We start from the raw sequence: 8,599 nt of genomic DNA, 5'->3' as shown, positions 1-8,599 counted from the left end.
CGGATGAAGTGGTGGTGAGGAGGCTGATGGAGATGCAGCAGTTGCCCCGCCAGCAACCACAACAGCAGCAGCAGCAACAGCAGCAGCAGCAGGGGCAGCGGTCGCATTTCGGGGCATCAGAGGATGAGGATCTAGAGCAGAAACAGCAACAACCACATAACCAATCACAGAAAACACAGCAACAGCAGCAGCAACAACAACTAGAAGAACATCTCAAGGATGCGGAAATGATGACCGATAAGCCGAGCGAGAAGCAACAACAGCAGCAAGAACAGTACCAACAAAAGCAATCTGAAGATTTGGATATGGAACTAACCGACGATCAGGGTGTAAACGATGGGGAGAATGAGCAGGAGGCAGTCGACGACGATGACGACGAGGACGACGAAGATGAGGAGGACGAGGACGACGATGGTACCATCGTGGAGGACAGCGATGCCACCAGCTGCAGCAGTTGTCACCGCGCCGAACTGGAGGATAACCAGCAGGAACAACAAACGTCTTCTTCTCCCCAAAAAGATCGGGTTGTCACCTAGATGCATTAACGGGCGATCTCTTCCGCAAAATGGAGAGGATGCACACGCATGAATGCAAGGAATACCGATTTGTTGGTGGTATAGCTTTTTGCTGAGTAACTTAAAATGATAAAGCGAAACAACAATGTTCAATAAGAAAGCGCTACTAGTACACACAATATACACAACAAGAAACTGAGGAACTTGTTCACAAGCATGAACCAACGCTGTTTAGTTTTGAAATCACCATTTCCCATCCCAAGCTTCGGCATGTATAAATTGATAATATAGTTTAGAATTAGCAATTGGTTACCATTTGGATTGCATTCGCGCCCCATGATTCGAACTTCTGTTGGGATACTTATATTTTTTCTTTGGCAAATGTATTATGTGCTGGCGCTTTGTTTGGCCTTATAATTTACTTATGAAACCTGCAAATGCGTAATTAAATAATTGTTAACTAGAAATGAACCAAAAACCATGTGTTGTATTTATTTGTATTATTTCCCTCTTTTTTGCATTTTCCACAAATTTCGTTGGCGCTTATCAGAGGCAAGAACCATACACCCACACACGTACACATAGCACAGGCAAAAACCACCACTACAACCGAACGAGTTAAGTAAAAAAAAAGAGAAAAACAGAATATTTAACAAAATTGTAAGGAAAACTCACATATTTTTCTGTCGGATGGATTATTTATGTGTATTGAACTCTCAACACTTGTAATCGGAAACCAAGCAGAAAATATATATATAAAAAAAATAGTATAATGTGAAATTTGCATACACATACCATACTCACTCACACACACAGACGCTCTCTGCACACCTAATGGGTACACAGAGAAAAATATCACGAAATTGACACGCTTTTCCCATAAAAATGGTATTCCAGTTTTTTAAATTGGTAAAAATACGCATTTCCAAATTGCATTTGTTAATTTCTCCGTACCGAAAACGTTTCATTATTTCAATATCTGAATATCTGAATGTATTATGATGAAATGTTGCTATTTAACACCTTATCGTGGAATATAGAAAAAAGCAATTATAATTCGTGAATAGTTTATTTAGATGATAGACGGAGATGTTGATTTATTAAATTGTCTTGGATCGGTTTTGATGGATATTACGAATGATTGCTGATTTCTCTCTGTGTGCTTAAACAATGTATTATTCATTGCTTACGAGAAAACCAAATCGGTGCGTGTTTGGACATGGATTTTTCCCACCTCCCCACCAAACCCCCCATTCTCGCCCATTATTTACTCCTTTCCCTGGATTTTGCAAACCAACAGCAAGCCAGCCAAAACAAGAAAATAAAACTATTGCAATAAAACCATAGCAGCAAACAAATTACACACAAATCGAATATTATGTGTATGTGTATATGTATTGTCCATCCACAGCAGCGAAGTATGCAACAACAATTTTTTGTAGAAACTGCAAGCAGTAATTAAACAAAAAGAGCAGATAATGTCGAAAGCAAATGCAAAGACAAAATAAATAATTATCATCTTGTCGTTTATATAAATGTGTGCTATGTGTTTCTTCGAATCGGATTTATGTTATATGAAACAGAAGAACAGTAACAACTTAAAGGCAAATATTAAGGAATGAAAGCGAACAGTAATAGGAAACAAGGAAACCAAAAAGTAAATATATATATTCATGCAAGAAATTCAAAATAAAGTAAACATTGGTGTAAATTAAGCAACAACCTAAGTAAAACCTACTAAAAACAACCAAAAAAAAAATAAGGAAGCTTAATACGTAATTTCCTGAAAACAACAGAAGACATATACATATGCATAATTCACACACATTTACCGTTACTTTTCACACACACATACAGCACCTCTCTCTCTTTAGCTATTGCGTTTTAGATTATTGCTCAGCACGTTTTTGCGTAGACACAAAACTATTTATGCTAACGGTAAGATAGGACCTTCTCTCTCTCACCCACACCTCACACACCTCCTCCACTTACACACACACACACACTCTCGCAAAAACAAGAAGAAGACGAAAAGAAAAACGTAATTTTTTTCTTAAAAATCGGAATGGCGGATTTCTAACGGGAAAGAAAACAAAAACACACGAGGACTTCTAATAAGTGTTTATACATACAAATATATATATATATATATATATATATACATGTATATGTATACATATAAAACAAAACCAAAAACAAAGCAAAGATAATGAGCATAATTTTTTGTCACAATGCAAAATATTTGTGTGGGAAACCAATTTTTGATGTAACAGAAAAACGCGCGAAAAAAAAGAATATGTGTAACGGTAACAGAGCAAAAGATAGATAAAAGAAAGTGAAAATTTGATTTCTTTCTCTTAGTTTTTACCCAGTCGATCGATCCATTTCCCCATTTTCCGTTAGTAACGTTTAAACTCAAATCTTTTAGCTGCCATTTCTGATGAAAAAAGCAAGAAACAAGAAACCGAGAAACCAACAAATACAAAAACTAGTTTAAAATCTTAGTTCGTAAACCGTTTATTTGAATTTAACCGTTTAATTCTACTTGACCTATTTCTATTTAACTGGTTTTTTGTGCAGAAACAAACATTACTTAAGTTTTTGTAAGAGATTAGTAAATTATGTGAGCTGAGGGCGATATAGAGCAGAAATGCAATTGCAACTGCAATCGCAAATGCGGATTTATGGAGGCAATTTCAAGTAACAATACGAGTAAGAAATGAGAAAGCATACAAAAACCAAATGAGATCTTCAATGTGAAATAAAAGTACTTCTTTGAAACCCCTGGTTTTATTTGGTTTTCACTTGGGCGGTAAAATATTTCAAAGTGTGGATTCAGTAAGTATTCAGAATTTATATAAATTGATTATTGACTATTGAATATGGCACTCTACAGTTTTCATATTTCAACTTATATGGAAAAATAAAGTTTAATAAGCTTTTATAGTATTTTTTGTAGCAAAGAGAAAGCTTTAGTATTTTCCTTAGGGTCACACTAATCGGCTTAGTACGGCGTGGTATTTTTCGCTATACCACCATACGGTTGTTATAGTTGTGCAATATAGTAGTTGATAAACTAATCTCGCTACCTTTTTTTTTCCGATTGTTTAACTTACAACGACGCGCGGCGGTGCGACTGAGACACCAGATATATAACGTGCGATTCTAGATCCGGACAATCCGCATATAGAAAGCCCCCATTCACATCCGATTTGTGTCAGTCGAACGAGAATAACACAGCGAAAATGTTGCGTACTCTGTCACGCGTTAGCGAATTGCCCATTATTGTTAAGCAACTGCAAAAAGTACGTAATCCCAATCCCGCTTTGCACCCACTAACATTTCTAATTGTTGTCACTAAAAATCCAATTGACCCAAACCCGTTCGATAATGAAAACACTAAAAGCGTTGCCATAACAACAACAACATCATCGGCGGATGTCGGATATTTAGCAACAACAACAACAACAGCAACAGCAACAATATCATCAGGAATGGGAGATATTCATCGTCGTTTTTCGGTTTATTCCAGAATGCAGCCCAAGCAGGTGTTTCAAAAACCAACAATTATGCCACGGAGGCCACCGTACAAGTGAATCGGGTGCGTATTATATAGCATAAAGCACCTGTATCTCAGGAAGAAAAAAAATACGGTTACATAATTCGATTTCTGCCAGATAGCAACGGTTAATGGGGATTCGTTTTCGTGTGCATGTGCGTGCGCGTGTGTGTAAGTGCAGGGTTGCATTTTGCCGGTCAAACCGCTCATTTTCAAATGACAAGGTCACGCAGCAATTTGTAGTTTTCCGTCTCCCACGCTCTTTATCGCCGTCTGCCTTTTGCGTGGCCGACGCATGACTGTTCACGCACCATATAACACATAGTCTTATCAACGATCCGCCGATTTTCGCCCTCTGCACTCTGTCTGGCTGGCTCTCTGTTTACGTCGATTCTCACGCCATAAATTAGCCGCCATAAAGTGCCATAAAGCCCGATTTGGTTTTTGGGCCATACTTCCGAAAATCCTCGATATCTGGTTATAGCTTTTCAGATAAGGCAAGCTCGAAGCTTGTGAATATTTGGTTTATCCCATCAAACTGCTATCATTTTATTACCTCTCACGCTTCCAAACGTTTCCGTTGCGTTTTTATCAGCTGTTCATTTAAAACCCTAATGAATTGATTTATTCAATGTTAGGTTGGTGGGAAACAATCAAGTTTAGGTAACTAAACTGTTGATGTGGAAATATGTCTAAAGAATGTTTGCCTATCTTACAGCCCTTCAAGCTGCACCGCCTGGACGAAGGACCCGCCACGGAAGTGAAGCTGACCAAGGATCAGGCCCTCAAGTACTACACACAGATGCAGACGATCCGCCGGCTGGAGACGGCAGCCGGTAATCTGTACAAGGAGAAGATCATCCGTGGCTTCTGTCATCTGTATTCCGGCCAGGAGGCCTGCGCCGTTGGCATGAAGGCGGCGATGCGGGATGTGGACAACATCATATCCGCCTACCGTGTCCACGGATGGACCTACCTGATGGGTGTCTCGCCCAGCGGCGTACTGGCTGAGCTCACTGGTGTCCAGGGTGGCTGTGCCCGCGGCAAGGGTGGCTCCATGCACATGTACGCACCGAACTTCTACGGTGGTAATGGCATCGTGGGCGCACAAGTTCCATTGGGCGCCGGCGTTGGCTTGGCCTGCAAGTACAAGGGCAATGGCGGCATGTGCCTGGCCCTCTACGGCGATGGTGCCGCCAACCAGGGACAGGTGTTCGAGGCCTACAACATGGCCTACCTGTGGAAACTGCCTGTGATCTTTGTCTGCGAGAACAACAACTACGGTGAGTGCTCTAGCTAGTGACAAAATTATGAAAGATACTTATTATAATCAAATGTGTTATTCATTTATCCTTTAGGAATGGGCACCAGCTCTGAGCGTGCTTCCTGCAACACCGACTACTATACCCGCGGCGACGCTTTGCCCGGCATCTGGGTGGACGGCATGGATGTGCTGGCGGTGCGCAGCGCCACCGAGTTTGCCATCAACTATGTGAACACTCACGGACCTTTGGTGATGGAGACGAACACGTACCGGTACTCCGGCCACTCCATGTCTGATCCGGGCACATCGTACCGCACACGCGAGGAGATCCAGGAGGTGCGCCAGAAGCGTGATCCCATTACCTCCTTCAAAGAGCTGTGCATCGAGCTGGGTCTGATCACCACCGATGAAGTCAAGGTGCGTTTGGGGCAATGAGGTTTTGGTTTGTAAGCAAGTTATGATTGCTATTGAAAATATCCACATTCCAGGCCATCGATCTGAAGGTACGTAAGGAGGTCGACGAGGCCACCGCGTTCGCCAAGTCCGATGCCGAGCTGGGCGTGAGCCACCTCTGGACGGACGTGTACTCCAACAACCTGGAGCCCAAGCTGCGCGGCACCATCGCCTACGATATCGATCACATCCAGGAGCGCAAGGGCGTCAATCACTAAGTCATAGGGTCAACGAATCAGATTCGGGAACTCACAAGACACTAAAAACGAAACAAGAAAACTGAACACCAAACATAAACACTAATCACTGACAGACAGACACGAAGACACAACTCAGACACACTTGGACACAAGCGAAATCTCTAGCTCTTAAGCCGAATGTTGAATGATGAGAATCCCGTAGAGCGGAACGGACCCGAAGAGACCCACAAAAAGCTTAGCTAATCGGAGCACTCCAATCACACATCGTAGCGCACCACATTACTCTGGGGAACTGCATTGGATATTATATTGCGAACGTGTTCAATAAGGATAAAGAAAGGTGTAATTTGTTGAAAATATACAAAACTAGAAAAATTTACCAGCTGTCTTTGTAGTAAATATGCTCTTGAAATGTGTAAAAGTTGTAATCAAAAATGAGAACTTTATATTTCCTTCTCTTTCTGTTTTGTGACAGTTGCCATCTCTGTCGATTTGCTTTTGATTTTATTGTCGTATTCCATTTGGTCAAGTAAAAATCCCTTTTGTCACCAATTTCCGAACATTTTCAAAATTTATGTGCGCGGCTATTGTCCATTCGGCTAAAGGTTCATTTTGGTGTCCAGGTGTTTGGAAATCGCGATTAGGGCTAGGGCCAATGATGAAGCCCAGCTGCGTTCGCGTGTTGATGAGATGCAGTGGAGCCCGCTCCATCCTCGAGAGAAACATCCTGTGCAGGATCATAGGCCGCCACAAGTGTAGCTGTCTGACCCTGGAGAACGTGAGTGTTTTGAATATCGAAAGAAGGGGAATGGATAGATACCATTTGAAGAAACTACATTTATTCTAAGAGTAGAAGAATTTACTTTGAATTAAATGAAATCACTCATTTCTCCTTTGTTCTCTTAAATTTTGCGGTATAACCCATATATTCCGGTAACTTCAGAGATTCTTCTCGAACTTCTACCATAACCTTTCCCATACCCCATCACGTTTTCTAAGTACAATATATATTTATACAAAATATTTGTAGACGTTCAAGTGCTACGACCTGGAGAATGGGCCCACGATGGACGTGGAGCTTTCCAGGGATGACGCCCTGGCTATGTACACCCAGATGCTGGAGGTGCGCCGCTTCGAGACGTTGGCGGGCAACTACTACAAGGAGCGCAAAATCCGTGGATTCTGTCACTTGTACAACGGTCAGGAGGCAGTCGCTGTTGGCATGAAGCAGCGTTTAAGATCCTGCGACTCGGTGATAACGGCATACCGTTGTCATGCCTGGACCTATTTGATGGGCGTGTCCATGCACGAGATTATGGCGGAATTGTTAGGCGTAAGGAGCGGCTGCAGCCGGGGCAAAGGTGGCTCCATGCACATGTATAGCGATAGGTTCTATGGCGGCAACGGTATCGTTGGTGCTCAAGTTCCGCTCGGTGCTGGGATTGCACTTGCGCACAGGTATCGCAAGGACAACGGCGTGGCGGTGGTGCTTTATGGTGATGGTGCCGCCAATCAGGGCCAGGTCTTTGAGTCCTACAACATGGCCAAGCTGTGGTGCCTGCCCTGCATTTTCGTCTGCGAGAACAATCACTACGGCATGGGCACCCATGTGAGGCGCGCCTCTGCCATGTCCGAGTTCTACATGCGTGGCCAGTATATCCCGGGTCTTTGGGTGGATGGCAATCAGGTGCTGGCCGTGCGCAGCGCCACCCAGTTCGCCGTGGACCATGCCCTCAATCACGGACCCATTGTGCTCGAGATGAGCACTTATCGCTATGTGGGACACTCCATGTCCGATCCGGGCACCTCGTATCGCTCGCGGGATGAAGTTCAAGCGGCGAGGGAGAAACGCGATCCGATCACCAGTTTCCGCAGCCAGATAATCGCATTGTGTTTGGCCGACGAGGAGGAGCTGAAGGCGCTGGAGGATAAGACAAAGAAGCAGGTGGATAACATTTGCAAGAAGGCCAGCACCGACAAGGAGGTGGAACTGCATGAGCTGCACACCGATATCTATTCGAAGAATGTGGATGGGAAGATCCGTAACGTGTCCGGTTTCAATTTGGAGCACATCAAGCTGGCGGAAGTGTGCTTTGGCAAGCCGCGGAGGACGCCGGCCTGCGAGATCAACGATGTGCCAGTGGGCGCCGCGATAGACGTGGCCAAGGCCAAGGAGCGGAAGGCCGAGCAGGAAGCCAAAAAGGCCAAGGAAGACGCTAAGGGTAAAGGTAAAGGCGAACCGAAGGGCGCTGACTCCAAGCCGCCCAAAGGAGAAGATGGCGATAAGAAGACGTCATCTGCAACTGAAACACCAGCAGCTAAAACACCACCACCCACTAAGGAGCCACCTGCACCCAAAAAGTAAGATGCCCCCACCCGCCAGAAATGTGGGGCAACATTGTAGCTTTTCACCAAGTGGAAAGTTTCGCAAGAGTGCTTTAGCTGATTTCTGAACCCAAAAGACGCAAGCAAATTTATGTAAATTACAGTATGAATCTGTTTCAAGTAGGCAAAAGGAAACGAAATATATTTATTACATTAGATAAGAACTTTTAAAACGTAACTCAAAGTATCATTTACTTTCTAAGTTCGTAGATTGCAGAGCTTG

The 8,599-nt window shown here is 43.4% G+C and overlaps 3 protein-coding genes across 4 annotated transcripts; all 3 read left to right on the top strand.

Moving 5' to 3' along the window:
* The first annotated feature begins 26 nt into the window (after positions 1–26).
* LOC120455485 (probable serine/threonine-protein kinase fhkB) lies at positions 27–993 on the top strand. The gene has a single exon (XM_039641720.2). It carries the CDS (start codon positions 27–29, stop codon positions 534–536), a length of 510 nt encoding a protein of 169 aa, XP_039497654.1. The 3' UTR covers positions 537–993.
* A 2,557-nt stretch (positions 994–3,550) lies between these two features.
* LOC120455889 (pyruvate dehydrogenase E1 component subunit alpha, mitochondrial) lies at positions 3,551–6,370 on the top strand. 2 transcript variants are annotated; one of them, XM_039642381.1, is made up of 5 exons: positions 3,551–3,820; positions 3,922–4,116; positions 4,793–5,357; positions 5,433–5,755; positions 5,827–6,370. In XM_039642381.1, the coding sequence occupies exons 1-5, from the start codon at positions 3,761–3,763 to the stop codon at positions 6,007–6,009; spliced, it is 1,326 nt and encodes a 441-aa protein (XP_039498315.1). In that variant the 5' UTR covers positions 3,551–3,760; the 3' UTR covers positions 6,010–6,370. The 2 variants fall into 2 exon arrangements, with proteins under 2 accessions (XP_039498315.1, XP_039498316.1); XM_039642382.2 differs by having other exon boundaries at positions 3,553–3,820; positions 4,048–4,116.
* A 75-nt stretch (positions 6,371–6,445) lies between these two features.
* On the top strand, positions 6,446–8,554 carry LOC120455888 (probable pyruvate dehydrogenase E1 component subunit alpha, mitochondrial). The gene is made up of 2 exons (XM_039642380.1): positions 6,446–6,769; positions 7,022–8,554. Exons 1-2 carry the CDS (start codon positions 6,566–6,568, stop codon positions 8,354–8,356), a joined length of 1,539 nt encoding a protein of 512 aa, XP_039498314.1. The 5' UTR covers positions 6,446–6,565; the 3' UTR covers positions 8,357–8,554.
* The last annotated feature ends 45 nt before the right edge of the window (positions 8,555–8,599 follow it).

This window comes from Drosophila santomea, chromosome X (genome assembly GCF_016746245.2).
Source record: "Drosophila santomea strain STO CAGO 1482 chromosome X, Prin_Dsan_1.1, whole genome shotgun sequence".
In the NCBI taxonomy this organism is placed as follows: Eukaryota; Metazoa; Arthropoda; class Insecta; order Diptera; family Drosophilidae; genus Drosophila; species Drosophila santomea.
The sequence above is the reverse complement of the archived record's forward strand: the minus strand, read 5'-3'. Positions and strand labels throughout refer to the sequence as shown.

What these genes read in the sequence shown, in the direction of transcription:
- LOC120455485 (XM_039641720.2), top strand. Translation starts at nt 27, where the DNA reads ATGGAGATGCAGCAGTTGCCCCGCCAGCAACCACAACAGCAGCAGCAG.
- LOC120455889 (XM_039642381.1), top strand. Translation starts at nt 3,761, where the DNA reads ATGTTGCGTACTCTGTCACGCGTTAGCGAATTGCCCATTATTGTTAAG. An exon ending in TTGTTAAGCAACTGCAAAAA is followed by an intron (nt 3,821 to 3,921) that starts GTACGTAATCCC and finishes AAACACTAAAAG; the next exon opens with CGTTGCCATAACAACAACAA. An exon ending in TCACCACCGATGAAGTCAAG is followed by an intron (nt 5,756 to 5,826) that starts GTGCGTTTGGGG and finishes TCCACATTCCAG; the next exon opens with GCCATCGATCTGAAGGTACG.
- LOC120455888 (XM_039642380.1), top strand. Translation starts at nt 6,566, where the DNA reads ATGTGCGCGGCTATTGTCCATTCGGCTAAAGGTTCATTTTGGTGTCCA. An exon ending in GCTGTCTGACCCTGGAGAAC is followed by an intron (nt 6,770 to 7,021) that starts GTGAGTGTTTTG and finishes AAATATTTGTAG; the next exon opens with ACGTTCAAGTGCTACGACCT.